At 42.5% G+C, this 18,118-nt stretch overlaps 1 protein-coding gene across 8 annotated transcripts in view; it reads right to left on the reverse strand.

Annotated features, from left to right (window-relative positions):
• Nucleotides 1–13,541: 13,541 nt before the first annotated feature.
• ATP13A3 (ATPase 13A3) overlaps nucleotides 13,542–18,118 on the reverse strand; it is a 535,999-nt gene continuing 531,422 nt past the window's right edge. For all 8 annotated transcript variants that reach the window (XM_029615360.1, XM_029615358.1, XM_029615363.1 and 5 more), the window contains one exon: nucleotides 13,542–16,077. In XM_029615360.1, the coding sequence (XP_029471220.1) occupies nucleotides 15,880–16,077 (198 nt within the window). In that variant the 3' untranslated portion in view covers nucleotides 13,542–15,879. The remainder of the gene's footprint in view (nucleotides 16,078–18,118) is intronic.

The following is an 18,118-nucleotide window of genomic DNA, read 5'->3' on the forward strand; positions in this document are numbered from 1 at the left end:
AGCAAAAGGATCTGAAAGCTTATATAAATGTGATGTTTCAGTTGGTTTTTTTAAAATTAATTTGCATAGATTTCTACAAAGCTGATTTTGCTTTGTCATTATGAGGGGTGTAGAGTGAGAAGGGAAAAATGCATATTGGAGAAATTACTTACCTGATAATTTCATTTTCCTTAGGTGTAGACAGATGGACTCAGGACCGATGGGGATTGTGCTCTTCTGCTAGCAGCTGGGAGACGGAGTCAGATTTCAAAGCTGACATCACTCTAGCTTTACCCCTGCAGTAACCTCAGCTCTTCAGTTTTCTCTTTGAAAAGCCATTGTGAATATGTCTTTGCTTAAATAACTTGATTAAACTTGAGTAAAACCTGAACTGGTTCAACTAATTTCTAAACTGGAGACCGCCAGGGCACTCAACCAATTAACGCCGAAACCAGACTAATTGTGGGTGTCTTGAATGAGGAGTAGGCCATGGCTTACCTGAATTTGCTTAGTCTCAAGGTTTGTTATTTAAGGTTCTCCTTTCTCGGGGCAGCCATGGGTGGGATGCTGAGTCCATCTGTCTATACGAAGGAAAACAAAGTTATCAGGTAAGTAATTTCTCCATTTCCTAGCATGTAGCCAGATGGACTCAGGACCAACAGGATGTACAAAAGCTACTCCCGGACAGGGCGGGAGGCTGCCCCTGGCCCACTTAATACTGCCCTTGCAAAGGCTGCTTCTTCCCGGGCCTGAACATCCAGTCAGTAGAACCTGGAGGTGTGTATGGAGGACCACGGCGCCACTCGACAGATCTCGGCGGGTGACAGCAGCTTGGTTTCTGCCCTGGAGACTGCCTCGTAGAATGAGCCTTAACCTGCAGAGGTAAGGGCTTTCCTGCCTCTACGTAGGCTGCCTTGATTACTTCTTTGATCCAGCGGGCTATGATCACCCGCGAGGCCGCTTCTCCTTGTTTCTTCCCGCTGTGAAGAACGAATAAGCGATCCATTTTGCACACCGGTTCTGATCTTTCCAGGTATCGCACCAGGAGTCTGCACACATTCAGGTGGCGAAGAAGGCGGAAGTCTTCAGAGTCCTTATGTTCATCCGGAGCTGGTATCGAGATGGTTTGATTCAAGTGAAATTCAGAAACCACTTTCGTTCAGAAGGAGGGGACAGTGCACAGTTGTATGGTTCCAGGTGTGCACCTGAGGAACGGTTCCCAACAGGATAGAGCCTGTAGTTCGGAGTTGCGATGAGCTGAACATATTGGCAACAGGAATGTCGTTTTCAATGTTAAGAGGCGTAATAACAGACCGCGTGTTGGTCTGAAGGAAGCCCTAGCTAGGAAGTCTAATACTAGAATGAGATTCCATAGAGGCACCGGCCACTTTAGGGGTGGTCAGAGTTGTTTAACCCCTTTTCAGGAAGTGGGACAAGTCCGGATGGGTTGATAGCCGGATACCATCCTCTTCTACTCTGCAGCAGGTCAGTGCGGCTACTTGGACCTTGAGGGAGTTGAGTGACAACCCCTTCTTCATACCACCCTGTAGGAACTCCACAATCATGGGAATCTTGGCTGTCCACAGGAGAAACCCACGGTCCTCACACCAGGCTTCGAATACTCTCCAGAACCGTACGTATGACAGGGATGTGGAGAACTTGCGCGCTCAGACTAGGGTGTCAATCACGGCCTTTGAGTAACCGCACTTCTTCAGGCGAGTCTTCTCAAGGGCCAGACCATAAGAGAATCGAGACGGTTCTTCATGAAGAATCGGGACCTGCTGGAGAAGGTCCCTGTACGGAGGTAGGCACAGAGGGTTCCCCGCAAGGAGTCTTTGCATGTCTGCGTAGCATGGTCGTCTTGGCCAATCTAGGGCCACTAGTAGAACTAGTCCCCTGTGATGTTCTATCTTGCGGATGACCCTGCCCAGCAGTGGCCATGGGGGGAAGGTGTACATTAAGTCTTCCTCTGGCCAAGTCTGGACGAGAGTGTCGATACCTTGGGATTGCGGCTCTTGTCTGCGGCTGAAGAAGCTGGGGACTTGGGCACTGAGACGGATGGCCAGTAGGTCCATGGCTGGGAGGCCCCAGCGATTTACTATCAGTTGGAAGGTTGTGGTTGACAGCGTCCATTCCTCTGGGTCCAGGCTCTCTCTGCTGAGGAAGTCTGCTGAGACGTTGTCATTTTCTGCGTTGAGGGAGTCTGAGATCCCTTGTAGGTTTATCTCTGCCCATGGCATGAGATGGTCTATCTCCAGAGACACCTGTTGGCTCTTGGTTTCTCCCTGGTGGTTGATGTAAACAACCGTTGTCACATTGTCTGACATTACTCGAATTGCTTTGCCTCGGAGTCTGTGGCTGAATTGCAATTACGCTAGTCTGACTGCGCGAGCTTCCAGGCGGTTTATGTTCCATTCCGCCTCTTCCTTGTTCCATTGTCCCTGGGCCGCCAGTTCCTGACAGTGGGCTCTCAGGCTCGCATCCGTGGGGAGCAAGATCCAGTTCGGTGGGGATATGCTTACTCTTCTGCCTAGGTGGTCTTCCTGTAGCCACCACTGGAGCTGAGAACGTACCTCTGCTGGTAGTTGGAGGCGAATTGAGTAGTCCTGGGACAGTGAGTTCCATCGTGACAGTAAGGAGCGCTGGAGTTGTCACATATGGGCCCTTGCCCAAGGGACGACTTCCAGGGTTGATGCCATGAGGCCGAGGACTTGAAGATAGTCCCATGGCTTGGGGCATGCATTGGTCATCAATCGTCGTAATTGCTCCATCAGTTTCTTTCTCCTCGAAGGAAGGAGGAAGACTTTGTTCTGTTTGGTGTAGAAATGGGCCCCTAGGTACTGTAGTGATTGAGAGGGCTACAGACTGTTCTTGCCCGTGTTCACAACCCAACCGAGTTCCTGCAGTAGGCTCTTGACTTCTGGTCACTTGCCGGCTCTCTTCCGAAGAATTTGTCCTGATTAGCCAATCGTCCAGGTAAGGGTGTACTAAGATCCCTTCCTTACTCAGTGTTGCTGCCACGACCACCATGATTTTGGTGAAGGTTCTGGGGGCGGTTGCTAGGCCAAAGGGTATTGCTCGGAACTGGTAATGGTGACCTAGTATTGCAAAGCTCAGGAAGCGCTGGTGATCCTGATGGACTGGGATGTGAAGATAGACTTCGGAAAGGTCCAGGGAGGTTAGAAACTCTAGCGGTTGTACTGCCATTATTATGGAATGAAGAGTTTCCATGCGGAAGTGTAGAACCCACAGATGACGGTTGACGTTCTTGAGGTCCAAGATGGGCCGGAAAGATCCTTTCTTCTTGGGAACGATAAAATAGATGGAATAGCGTCCCGTATTTTGTTGGGGTGTGTGGACTGGAGTTTTTGCCTTCAGACTGAGTAGTCTTGTTAAGAGTGGTTTCTACTGCCAGTCTCTTGGAATGGGAGTGGCAGGGTGACATCATAAATTTGTCTCGAGGGATGCTCTGGAACTCCTGAGAGTAACCTTCTCGAATGATGTTTAGAACCCGTTTATAAGACATTATCTCGACCCATCTTTGGTAGAAGAAGGCAAGTTGACCCCCTATATCCTCTTCCTGTGGATGAGTCGGCCCATTCTCATTGTCGAGCACGGCTGGAGCCTGCCCCCGGGCCTGCTCCCCTCTTGGTCTGTCTGTTCCGAAAGGGCTGGGACCTTCCGGAGGGACGAGGTGCCTGGAACTGCAGTTCCTGTAGGGTCTAAAGCGCTGCGATCCTCTGCCCTTGGTTCTTCTGGGGGAGGGACGCTGAGATCTTTTACTCCTATCTTCCGGTAGCCGAGGCATTGGGGATTCACCCCATTTGCTGGCTAACTTCTTCAATTCGCTTCCGAACAAGAGAGATCCTTAAAAGGCATTCTTGTGAGATTCGCTTTAGATGTCGCGTCTGCAGACCAATTCCATACTATAGTTGTCTTCTGTCTGCCACTACCGAGGCAATGCCCCTGGCTGAGGTGCATACCAGGTCTGAGCTTGCGTCCGTGAGGAAGGCTGCTGCAGGTTCCATCATCTCACCGGTATGGGTTCCGGAGTTATTTGCCTCTCTCGAGAAGAGCAAGCAGGAACGTGCCACCAGTGCGCAGCAGGAAGAAATCTGCAGTGTCATTGCTGTTGCATCGAAGGCCTGCTTAAGGATGGATTCCAATCGTCTGTCCTGAGTGTCCTTCAATGCAGCCCCTCCCTCAATGGGAATAGTTGTTCGCTTTCAGATGGCACAGACCATAGCGTCCACTTTCGGGAAACACAGGCGTTCTTTGGTCGTCGGTTCTAGAAGGTATAGGGCTTCCAAGGCCCGACCTCCTTTGAAGCTGGCCTCCGGGGCATCCCATTCCAGGTCAGTCAGTTCCTGGATGGCTTCCATCATTGGAAAGTAGCATGAGGCCTTACAAAGGTACACCAAGATGGGGTGGTTCTTTGGTTCCACGCCAGGAATACCCAGCGTCTTCAGAGTCTGGGAAACAAGGGCTGGTAATTCGTCCTTGTGAAAGAAGCGAAGCATGGTTCGGTATGGCTCCATTCCTGGAGGAATTTCTCCTTCTTCTAGGGAGTCACTCATCATCTGAGGTGTCTGGGTCCCTATTAGGGAAGTTCTTAGTTTGGTGAGGCATGTCTCGAGGCATCCGAGCAGGGCCGGGAGGATCCTGTGCTTCCAGCAGGGGTTGAGCCTGCGGCTGATTGTGCCTGAACAAAGGTTTGCAGCCCTTGGAAAAATTCCAACCAGGATAAGGTCCCTGGGTCCATGTAAATCCCAGGGGGAGTTGGAGTAGGGGCCCCAGAGGTGCCCTCCTCTGGGGAAGCCATCTCTGAGATGCAAAGGTCCGGGGAGCTATCTTCAGTAGTTCCGGAACCATCTCCCGACAGCAAGAGACCAGGCTTTGGTTCCCCCTGGGCTTCTTCGCAATGTTGACACAGGCAGGACTCCAATTCAGGCTGCACAGCTCTTATGTGGCAGGCTGTTCAAAAAGAGTGCCTTCTGGCCTTCTTGGGCACCGGTGCCATTGTTTCTATGTGTTTGCGTGCGAGCGGTTGTAAGTGCAGCTGTGCGTGTAGTTATGCGCATGGGTGCACTCAGTTGTGCACATAGCTATGCACGCGTCTGTATTGGACGTGAGCAAGTTAGGCGCATTGGCCGCCCGACCTGCCCTGTGCGTACCGCCGGCGAGAAAGGAAGATGGCGCAGACGACCCCCACGTGTAAGATGCCCCCCCCCCACCCCCGGGTCTCCATGTGTGTGGACCCTTGCATCGGATTGGGGCCTAGCCTAACCAAGGCTGCTCAACCCGATCGGTGCTCCCTTCTAACCTCGCCGGGATGGATTTGGTACAGCAATCTGAGCTATGGAGACCAGAGACCTGAATTTAAAGATTTTTTTTCTTACCTGGTCTCGGCCCTTACCGATCGTGTGCCGGACGGTCTCCAGCTGCGGGGAGAGAGGGAATTACCTTTACCGCCATGCTCGTTTCTGCACCCGCTGCCTTTCAGCCACACTGGGGGGCTAAGTCCACGACGGGAACCAGCTACCAGACCAAGGCATACCTCTAAGGGATATCTGAAATCAACCTCAAGAATTCTCAACTGGGGGAGGGACCCTTAGGTATCACTGCAGGAGAGCGGGGCTCGATCTTCCTTAAGGTAAATTTTGTTTCTTCTTTGCTGTAATTCTTAACACTATTCTAGTGTGTGGGAGTGTCCGCATCTGCTAGGAGACGGATAGATACTGAAGAGCTGAGGTTACTGCAGGGGTATATCTAGAGTGACGTCAGCTTTGAATTCTGACTCCGTCTCCCATCTGCTAGCAGAAGAGCACAATACCCAGAGGTTGTAATGTAACAAAATGTGGAAAAAGTGAATACACTGTAAAGGAACCAAATTTTCATATAATGCAAAACTGCCACACGTGAACCTTTTTTTTTTTAAATTAAAGGGCATCAAAGTGTCAAAAGTATAAATTTAACTTTTGGCTGTCTTGACCATCATCACATGCCACCAGTCCAAATTTTTTTTTTTTTTTTAAATCTCCAGCCAGTTTCTCTTCTGTGTCTCTGACGCTCGCCTTGGCGCATCCCACAGCCAATGGCTAAGAGCGGCAGGAGCTGTGTTATCAGAGGAGGCAGAATTGCTTTCAGACTAGGGACCCACTGGAGGTGCTTGACATGCTTGGGACCAGAAGGGAAAGAAAGCAAGAGCAGCAGCAGCAGTATCTTTCAACAAAGTAGGGAGCCCAGTAATATGGAAGCAGTGCTAGGCTGGTCTCCTGTATAAACCTGCATAGGTATGTGTATATATGAATGGGAGCCTGCTGTGTATATATATGAGTGCCTTCAGCCCACATTAAGAGTCACTACTGCCTGATACTCAGATCTAGACTAGCACGTGGGCTCTGTTCTTAGCACAAGACATCAGCAGTGGCTTTTAAGCATGTAAGAGCTCCTTTAAGAGAATATGTCAATGATGTATGCCTCATCCACCTAGCTAGAGCAGGAGTCCCGGACTGTAGTAATTAATAGGAAGCATGCAGGATAGGGGTAGTTGAGGCCTACTTTGTGTACCACACACTGTACTCAGGGGTTTTTTTTTTTTTTTTTTTTTGCTGTCCTGTGCAAATTACTGGTTTTGGCCACCACCCTCCGATTCTGTTTTTTAAGACAGAATTTTTGACATTTTCCCAATAACCATCGCACAATAGAAACTGTCAGTCTCACAGGCCTCCTTCTTGCCGAAAAAAGTTCTGTTTCCTCTAGAAATCTAAAAAAAAATTTTCAAAATTGGCACATCCCTTGAACCTATCTTACCCCATCCATTTTGAAAATTAGCTATAAGGTCAGCAAGTACTTTTATCATAAAATAACGGGGGCTCTGACTGGTTGTTTCTGAAATGCAATGGCACACGCTACTGTGATTTTGGATCCTTGAACTCCCGTATATGAGTGCAAATCTCCACTGAGAGAAAATTGGACTTTAGCTCCTGAAAATATTCATGACCTGAGCTATTTGGAGCAGTGCAGACAGTAGCAGCAAACATATCATCTGGTTAACTATATTATCATAAAAACTTTTAACAAAAAAAAAAATAAATCTAAATTTACCAAGTAAATGCAACAAACGTCAGCCAAAAGGATCAAAACAGAAGCTTGAAAAGGGAAGAGTAAACAAATGAGGTTTAGGAGCGTTTAAAGAAGGGAGCAAATTAGGCATCTCAATCTGTAACTGCATCTTCAAAAACATTTTCCTTGTTCCTTCCATTGGACTGGTGAGAGCCTTAGGCACGATGGAGTTGATTTTAGTCAATGTGTCAACACAAGAGCTAACTGTTCCACTGGCTGAATGTAATGGACTCAGCTGGTATGGCTCTGTAAAAATAATATCAATGCATGATAAAGTTCCAGCACCATAATAATATCTTGGAGAATGTTGTCAGATCCAGGGGGATGCATAGATGACAGAGTATGGGTGGAATTGTGAATGCAAAACAGAGAAAAACTATGAAAACAAGGCTCTCTTTTGTTCATGTAAGTATTTTATTTCAAATAGCATCAATCACAAAAAATGATTTTGCAAGACTATTTACAATGTTAAAATTTACAATAATATAATTTATGCTTTTTAACAGGATACCTTCCGAGACAACAGGGCTTTGTTCATTGAAAGATGCAGCATCACTATTCAACCAGATTAAAGATGGAAAATTCAGGGGAATTTTAAAAAGTAAGTATTTTGACATTTAGGAAGCCATTCCATAAAAATATAGGTCATTTGAGGCTCACCTATTAACAAATAGGACTGAACTCAGCAGATGTATTTTATTTTGTAATTTGCAAACACAGTGAGGCTTTTTAAATGACTAATTGTGGCTAGAAAAATCCATTGAGGAAAAACCTCAACTTTGAACCCAGAATTTCCACTTTAGTGAATTTTCTTTGAAGTAGAAAACAGAGTCCTGCTGTATAACAGCAACTGTATCCTTTCAGCCAGCTGCACCCCCTCTTATCTGGGCAGCCACAGAATAAAGTATTTGCTAAGTCTTTGACAGAATGGTTAAGCACAATGCAAGGTCATGTAACAGAATAAACGAACTGCAATCTTAAACCTCATATGTGATCTGTAAACGCTTCCTATTTTAAGATTTAAAGGAACTACAAAGAAAATCTATTTTGGAGGTGTTCTGGTCACTTCTTTTGAAGCATTATTGGCATCAAACTTTTACAGTGGAGTTTTTAGTGCCATGGGATTTTATAGAACAGCAAACCTACAGTTACCACTATTTTTGTAGAAAGTAACCCTGAGGGACAGGCATATGTAATATACATTTATTTAATTAAAAAAGTTAACATTTATTCATTTTTCTCTGAACAAGTTGCTGTACTGGGAAAGCTAGTCTTACTTTCTCCATGAACAATATTTACAATTTCAAATACACCAAAATAAGACAAAGGCAAGTGCAAAGGTTTAGGTATGGATACATTCAGACAATTTAACTTAAAACTGAAATGGGTGGTTTAATTTTACAGCGGAAAAAAATTTAATATTTAACAGGGCCCATGTATTACTTTGCCTGCATTCGCAAGTCTTAGACAATGAATGTTTGTTAAAGATGCAAGTCATTGGGTTTGAAGGTAAGTGCATGGCTGAAATCAGTTTCATGCTGCAGCTTGCAAAGCTGTCACAAGCCAGCTCAGATCACAGTGTCAGACATAAACCACCTGAGACCATTACAGCAAAGGTTAATAAAATGAGACTCCTGTGTTAAAAAGGCAAGAAAAAATGGCTGCCTCGACTGTGATGTGAGCCAGCTTAGTACTCTTACCCTGAAGCCACACTGGAGGAGGGGGCAGAGTACAACTGAGTAGTCTGGGCAGTTGCAAACACTGGGGATTTTTTGTACCCAAGGACCTTTGTAGCTAATTTTCAAAAGGGAAACTGCACAAGTTAATTTTGTAACTGAATAATATAATTTGTTTAGAATCATGTCCTTAAAAAAAATAAAATAAAAAAAAAATTATATATATATATAAACACTTTTCATATATCCCTTCTCCCTTCAAGAAGTTCAATGCTTGTACAATATACAAACACAAAAAAGGGAAAATTCAGAACAGATTTAAAATTCCTGTACAATTATATACTCAGATTATTATTGAAACCAAGTATTTCTGTAGCTCTCAGTAACATCACAAAATGACATGTGCAGCCAACATTAAGTAATAGCACATAGGAAAGACCATCCCCGTAATCATTTACAAAAAAAAAAAAAAAAAAGGTTCTGAATACAAAGGCTACAAAACTAAGAAAAAGCACCAAGCAGAAACACAAGACTCTTGCACATCTTCATTTCTGCATAGACACAGTAACAAAAAAGAAAAAGTTCAATGGCATAAAGTTAACAGTTCTAATGGGGCTAACTCACAGTTCAAAGGTCTAAGATGCATAGTTACATGGAAATTATTCATGCAGCACTATATTTCTTGTTCTGTAAAATCTTCAACATCACACCAGTGTGTTGAAAGGAGCACTGTCCGTGGTCATGCAACGAGAATACTTAGACTGGTACAAACCTGGTGCCACAGAAAGATATGTACATTTTGAAGGAACAGGAACTCAGACACTTGTTAAGTAGGACATCAGTTTTGCACTTATCTGATTGTACTACAAGGAAAACTAACATTCAAAAGGAAGCAAAAGCTACTAACTTCCTTTTGTCCCCAGCACATGCACACAGTGTTTACTATGATCAGATCCATTCCGCAGACTATTTCACTTTCATATTTCTTGAGAGATATACACATTGAACAAGTCTGCTCAGTTTTGCTTAGCTTCACTAATTAACCTAAAACTTAAAGAAATGTCCACCATTAAGTGCATGGGACCCATTAAGACCTGGCCTCCTTCCTACTTTTATTAAGACCACATAAAGTATCAGTAATATGCTTAAAAAGGCAAGGTATCAAAATTGATATTATAGTAAATTATGATACCATGATTATTTGATTTGAAAATATCTTTATCCCATTATACTAATCCAGGAGGTTCCTGACAGTAGCATGTATTAATTTGTGGATTTTCACATTTTAAAAGTAAAAGGTATCATTTCATTTGGATAGTAAAGTGAATATAGTAGAAGCTAATGTGATGAGCACTGCCACTGAAGAACCATGGGCACAAGTTACAAATTATGCTATTTTCAGTTACCCGCTAATTTTCCCAACCTTTTCTTCCCCCTGAATTATGCTGCTGTTGAAATTTCTGCTTCACTTTTAGCTTCTTAACAGATGTGCAGAAGCAAACTTCAGGCTTTTTCCCCTCCCCGACTTGCATGTTATTGGCGATATTAGGAACCCCAGATGAGAGGTGGCAAGGTGGAACCATTCCAGCCCCAAAATAAAAACTCCAGATAAATTCTGCACAAATAGCTATGAAGAAGCAATTGGTATGCAATTTAGAGCAATATTTATCAGCATGTTTCCAGTGGCCCTGATAAGGGTAATTCTGCCTTATTTAAAGATTATACACACTTGAGGGAATTTCTGAAGTAAAAGCAAGAACAATGCCAGGCGTAGAGTACACCAAAAGCCTTCCATAGCATAACAATTCCATGCTCAGAGATATGTTTAGCACCACTGCTGGTCACTATATAGCAGACATCACAACTCTCAACCAGCACATACCAGTCACTAATACCACACATTTTTCTGTGGGCTAGGGTTACAGAAATAAGTCAATACAATACTAATATGCTATAAACGGGACGTCATTTAAGAGCCCTACTTGTTTTTTAAAGTTCCATTGTGTTATATTAATGTGGTCACTAGCATGATCTTACTAGGCTGACAGGTTCCTAAAGGCCTGCAAATATGTGTCTTTTCCCTCCTCCATCTAAGAACTATTCCAAGCTTTCATAAAAGATTATGTGCTCGGAAATCACCTGTGTTTAAGCTTATTTTAACCCAACAGCACCTGCAGCCAGGATCTCCCCAGGCAAAGAGAACATATAAAACATTTTGGTATAACCAAAAGAGATCTGCACCTGCTATCACTAAGCAATTAGGAAAATAAATTGCTAAAACCCTTTAAAATTACTTACCAAAAGGAACAAATGTAATCAGAAGCACAAGGAGACTACTTGGGATACGATTCATCAAGATTTTCACCCCAGACACAGAATGGGAGACCAGCCTTAGTGAATCAAGTCCTTAACAAGTTCAGTTCCATTTGCAGATTAAAACTAGGATCACATGACACTGACAGCAGCAATGACAGGATTTCCAAAGGGGGATGATGGCTGCAGGAGGGTAGTTTGGATCCTCAGTTAAATTTTCCATCTGCTTTTTCACCCAATAAAAGGAAACAGCACAATAATGACCTGCCACAGCCTACTGAAGACACAAGACGTTTTGACTGTTTTGGTTACACTAAGAAATTTAACTTTGCAAGATCAAAGAAATCAATTCCTAATTGTGTGTGCGGATACATGTATGTATTTATTGACTAGATGGGGGTTATTGTGAAAAATCAACCTTAGGTATTAGAAGTAAACTTGCCCTAGACAGATTGCTTAGCTTCTCAGGAGTACGCACAGCAGCAATAGTGCCTTACTAAAGTCTTCATACCCCTGTCCATGTCTCACATTGTCTAAAAATTACAAATAAAAAAAATGCACCAAAGTAGGAGTTTCACTGCTCTTCACATCATATTCTACATTTTCATCATGAAAGAATTACAGAAATATTTCAAATACAATTAATAATAAAATAATAGGAAGTCTTGTCACATAAGTCTTTCACACCCTTTGCCACAGCAAACCCAAATTAGCTCCAGTTTCAAAAAAATTGCCTTTACAAGGCCAAAAATAAGTGAACTAGAGTCCATCCCTATCTAAACCAGTGAGTTTATTCAAATACTCCTGGGATGAAGAATCAGGCTGTTTCTGTCATATGAAGTGAATTTGAAGCAAAGGTCAAACAAGACGTTGCCAAAAGAACTCCAGGATAACGTTATTCAAAAGGTACAGATTGGAAGAAATTACAAAATGTCAAGGTGTTTGAATACTCCTTGCAGTCCACTATTGTAATGTGGAGACAGTTTGGAACCACCAAGACATTGTCATGAACAGGCCATCCCTCCAAAGTCAGTAGCTGTGGGTTACAGAAACTGCTGCAAAGGGACACAGTGAGGCCTAAGATTACTCTAAAAGTACTACAGAGGTCTTTGGCTGAGACTGGGGAAAATATTGACTATTCAACAATTTCAATATTATTTCACAAACATGGCCTGCATAAGTGGATAGCAAGAAGGAAGCCTCTGCTGAAGAAAAGCCATATAATGTCTGCACAGCATTTGTGAAGAAATTCAGTGGACACTGCACGTATGTGGGAGAAAGTCTGGTGGTGTGAGGACACCAAAGTGGAACAGAACATGTCACCCTGTTAACACCATCCCTCTATAGAAAGACATGGCGGAGGCAACATTATGTTGTGGGAATGCTTTGCAGCAGTGGGAACAGGGAGACTTGTGAAGATCAAGGGATAGATGGATGGTGCAAGGTACAGGTAAATCCTGGAGGAAAACCTGTTCCAGTCTCCCACAGGCCTAGGACTGGAGAGAAGATTCACCTTTCAAGCAGGACAAACCAAAAGTAAAAATGGAGTGGCCTAGTAAGAAGAAAGTGACTGACCTTGAGTAACCCAATCAAAGCCCAGACCTCAATCAAATAGAAAATTTGTGGCAAGACTGGAAGACCACAGACGATCCCCAGTCAACTTGGAAGAGCTTAAGTTCTTCTTCCAAGAAGAAGGGGCAAAAACTGCACCATTCCCTTGTGCAAACTTGTTAAACACTTACCCTAAACAATTCTTGGCTGTTATTCTTGCAAAAGGGACTTCCACTTATGCAACCAAGATTTAAAAAAAAAAAAAAAATCTATTCTTAATTACTTTTGTAATATTTCTATAATTCTACAGAATATTGTGTAGAATGTTTATTTAAAAAAATGTACATTCCACCTTTCTCAAAAACAACTAAGGTGAATGTGAAAAATGTACAAAGGTGTGAAGACTTCTGCAAGGTACCATGAGGTTATTAGTCATTCAATCACTACCCAGAAAGCAAAGTTACCTGGATAACTTATCCAGCTAACTTTGGAGGTATATTCAATAGTGCATCCACATTATTGAATACAGCCAGCAATCTTAAAGTTGGCTGGAAAACTTTCTGGCTGATTTTAGGACAGTTCTACGGCCTGATCAGACTTAGCCAGTGAAAGTAGCCAGCTAACTGAATATCTGAGTTAGCTGGTTAACCTAGCTGGCTAACTCAACTTCTCCCAGTTACATCCTTGGAACGCCCCTAAACTTAGCCGGCTAGAATTTAACCAGATAAGTGCCCAAATATTCATTTAGCTGACTAACTTCTGCGTACGGACCTCCATAATTACAAGGTTTGTTTTAAAGCTCTGTATTTCTTTAAGGTATTTTCCTATAGAAATTCCGCAGCTTTGGAAGTTGGCATGTTAGCAAAAGTCACAAATTGTAGTATACTCACTTGGTCCAACAGAAACCTTGAAAAAATTTAGTTATGAACTGAATCAGCAGTTGGATTAATAAACATTTACGGTTTGTTTGTTTTTTTTTTAGCCTCATTTAGTTTACAATTATTCCAATGATATTAAAAAGGACATAATGAGAATTGTCAAAGAAATTTACCCAAGTAAGTACGCCATTACCCAGGAAATTCCTACAGGTGAAAAAAGCCCTGCCTTCAATGGGTAAAAGTATGCACATGCTTTCACAGTGTGCCTACTTCAAGCCATGAGCAAAAGGACAGTTTTAGAGTGGAATGACTATACATGGGAAGAGAGTATGAGTAGGAATTTCAGCTTCAAATTTTCACAGAGACTTTACTGCATTGAATTTGCACCTATACTCTGTAGGGAGTTTCTCTTTGAAAATTAGCTTGCAGGTCTGTACCCATGGATTTACAAATTATCCAAGAAGTTTAAAAATTACCCCAACATGCACTATACAAACCAAACAGGCATCACTTTAATGAAGTAGCTTAAAAATAGGGAAGAAATCCTGTGCTCAATGGCAATTCTAAAAACTCATTTGACCACCGGTCTACATCAAGAGGAAGCCACAGGACAACTGGGTTTGGAGGCATTTTAGCTACACTGACCTTAAATCAACAATTAAAAAGTGTAACATTGAAAAACTGCCATGTGTTCTTCTGAGACACAGTAAATTCAAGTAATGAGTTTTTCTCTCAACTATCTGCTCTGCAAAGCTGAAATGATCTGCTATCAACTGGTTTCCTGTTGGAAATCTATTACTGTACAACATTTTAGACCAGTGATTCTCCAAATGAAGTCACAAAGTCAGTGGAAAGAGCCACATAAAAGAGGACTGGGTACTCCTGCATAGACATTTGCTCAGACTCTCTTTCTCTGGACCTTCGCTTCAACCTACAGCTGCCAGTAGCAGTCAGCACAGGGCCTATAAGCCCATGCACATTTCACAGGCCCACCATCCTACTGCTGGGGCTTCCTCTTAGGCTGGATCCCCATGCGGACGGCAGGGCCCATGAAAATGCACCGACTCACAGGCCCTCTACTGACTTGCTGTGGCTGTTCTCATCCCTACTTTCTAATTTTGGGTGGGTGTAGGAGGGAGCAGAAGTCTTATTTCTGGATCACTGTCTGGGGCCATGTAAATCTTCAAGTGTTAAAATAGGTTCATTTGGATAAAAGTTTGGGCAGCGCTGCTATAGACCCTTTGTAGGAAAATACCAAAACATAAAAAAATCCTAATGTTAAGACAGTCCCTGGAATATACTTTTCGCTTTCTTCACTCCCCCACTCTTTGTGTGAGTCACAGAAAGCAAACACATTCAGGTCAGAATCTGAAAGCAATCAAAAGGGGAGAATCACAGGTTTGAATTGCACTAGAAATAATCCTTAGTGAGTGAGTATAGCACAGCCCAGCAGTGCCAAGCTAACATGAAACAGCACCTTGTCACATACACATTTTGTAAGTTATGCTGACTACTGGATTCCTGCCAGAGATATTATCCAGCATGACTATAGCTATCAATAAAACAGTCAACAATGAGGCAAACACCATCTCCTCTCTTAAAAACAGACTTCAACCCCACCTGTCCTTCCAAAAACAGTAATCACTTTAATGTACAGGTGAACTTTAAAGGACTACTGGCACGTATTATCAGTTACAATGCAAGATAAGAACATACAGTATAAGCAAGATCCTATTCAAAAACATGTATCCTTGCTGTTTATTTAATAAAAGGGGAAAAATTAAAAAATCATTATGATGTAAATGAATGGTTTTCCTGAGTCAGTGGCTGTTAATAAAAATCACAGCAAATAGCACAAAATAAATACACATAAATAGAAGAATCTCTTCAAATGAATAAATTTGTTTCTTTTTACAAAAAATAAAAACGCATAACAGCGCTAGATAAATGTCCTTGGCTTTGTTCACAAGTTTCCAGTACTGTGGTTCTAAAGCTTGTGTTGGCCAGCATACCACATTCTGGAAACAAACAATATTACCAAAAACATGGACACATTTAGTCTCCCTGCCCTGGTTAAACCTTGAAACAGTACTAAGCACTGCACAAGGGCTGAGAATATGGTTTGGATCAGTTTAAGAAATGTTTCTGCTTCAAGTACATGTTTTGTGTTCTATAGGCTTCTTTCAAAACTTGAAATTCAAAAGGTTAAAGCCATATGTTACATATACAAACACTGTACAGTTCCATGTCTGCACTGGAATTCCAGATGTAAAATGCTGAAGTAGTATCAAATAAGCATAAGTTTCACTTTTTCTCCTGATTACAAATGTAAAAAAAAGCTTGGTTTGGATTAATTGCTACGTAACAGTGATGATCTCATAGGAGCCATTTTGCTGGGGTATTGTCTTGGCTTCTGTGGTAGTTCTGGGTTTGGGTGGCCAGTCAGGATCAACTAACAGCTCTTGGGCTAGGTGCATGTACTTGGCTTTTGGCGTCTTCTTCCTAAAGTTGAAAAGGCAGGACCAGAAAGAACCTCCCCAGTGGTCGACAATCTCCTACGAGAAGTATAAAAAATAAATTTATAGTTATAACATTTAAGGTCAGCATGAAAAATCATTGCTTAAATTACTTTTTTGGGGGATAAATGGACAATGACCATGCAATAAAACATTAAAAAACCCCAACAAAAATGATCCAGTTCTATCTATTCCATGAACTGCCTACATTTTACAATCTTTGAAGCATTGAATCAATTTGGATTGGAGAAGAAAAGAAAGAAGCCTTCATATAGTAAAGATCAGAGCACCAGGTGAACAGATATAAGGATCTTAAATTCTACTGAGTTTCACTGCATCTGCATTCCTGATGTGCAAAAGTAAAGGGCATCCCTATACTAGAAAGAACTTATTTCACTGTGAAAACTGCTGGTTAAAAAAAATAAATAAATAAAAATTTAAGAAAAAATTTTCTTAGGAAACCTAAATAAATATATAATTTAAGGAAGCAAAAGAACATATTCTATAATATACATAATGCCTTAAGTCAGTATGCTATACAAAACTGCAGCACTGTAAAGACATGATCGAAAACCATTGGTACAAAAGGATGCTAATTATCACCATGACCTGATGGATTTTATAATGTGGTCACCTGTCCACTGGGTCATGGACTCAGCTCACCAAATGGTTTTCAGATGGTAATAACTTTCAGTAATACTTACTTTTTCAAATTTATAATAAAGCAATAGCTCCCTCTGAGCAGAGTATCTACTATTAATTAATGCGCTGTCTGCAGTTCCAAAAGGGCATCAAGTGCCGGTAAAGACCGGGGCCGTCAGAATTTGTTGCTTAATTGTAAGAAAATAAAAATGTTGCTCGGGGGTGGAACCAAGATGGCCGCTCAGTAGTCGAACTCTACATGTGAGCTCCTAGGATAAGCTTAAAACTATTTTCCTGCAACTTATTTCTTCAAAATGAGATGGAAGAGAAAGCTGCGAGGAGAGCCTTACCCTGCAGCCCCTGACTCCTTCTGTCACCAGACCAATGGACGCACATGTACTTCGCAAAGATCTGAATGCAGGAAGCCAGCTGTTGGAGAGAGGGGGAGGGGAAGAAGAGCTACCCTCACTCCTAGGCTCCCTGTCACCACTGAGCCCTGCGGAAGGAACCCCCCCCCTCCGGGAACCCAGCCACAAGTTGGAACTCTCCGAGTTGGGAGCCACACCGCCAGACCAAAGAGTTTTGCGGTCGAGCCCTGCAGGGCAGGACGAAGGAGAGAGAATGACACAAGGTCCAGAAAGGCCATCGGACCAGACCGGGGAAGAGGAGGTTTCGTTGCTGGAGCAAGCTGGAGGGGCGGCAGGAGGAACTCCCATAAGAACTTTGTCAGCAGTGGTAAGACCAGCTATATTTACATTAGAGACAATTTGGGAGACAATAGTGGATAATGAAAACATCTATCTTGGCTCAAATAAAACCTCTAAATGACTCAGTAAAAGAACTTGAAGAAAAAGTTAAAATAGTGGTTAATTCAAATACTGATTTAGAGCAACAGATTGCAAATAATAGAGACTAAATCAGGAATATGCAAGAAATTCAGAATACCACTATAAAAGAAAGGAAGAGCATTTCGTTAAAATTGGAAAATATGGAAAATGCAATCAGGAATAAAAATTTGAGATTCATTAACTTTCCTCAGATTCCAATGATATCCCCCTGGGATACTTTTGAATTATTAAATATTGAAGAAACAGAAATGCCACCAATATTGAATATTTTTTTCTTCCTAAGTCTAAAAGAGCCTTGGAACAAGCCGAAGGAGCAACAGCATTGGTTCCTATTATTGAACAACCATTGGACATATCAACGTTCCTAGAGACTTCCGATACTGAGCTAGCGACACCAGAACTTTGATTGTTAGTTTAACATTAGACCAAGATAGGGAGTGGTTTCTGAAACTTTGCCTCAGACATAGAAATGTGATATTTTTGGGGTGTAATGTCAGGGTGTTCTCTGACGTGGCACAGGAGACACAAAAGAGGAGAAAGGCGGGCATTTTTCCTGAAATTTCCCTGTAAGTGCTTATTAAAGCACGAAG

The sequence above is a fragment of the Rhinatrema bivittatum genome, chromosome 9 (genome assembly GCF_901001135.1).
Source record: "Rhinatrema bivittatum chromosome 9, aRhiBiv1.1, whole genome shotgun sequence".
NCBI classification, from domain to species: Eukaryota; Metazoa; Chordata; class Amphibia; order Gymnophiona; family Rhinatrematidae; genus Rhinatrema; species Rhinatrema bivittatum.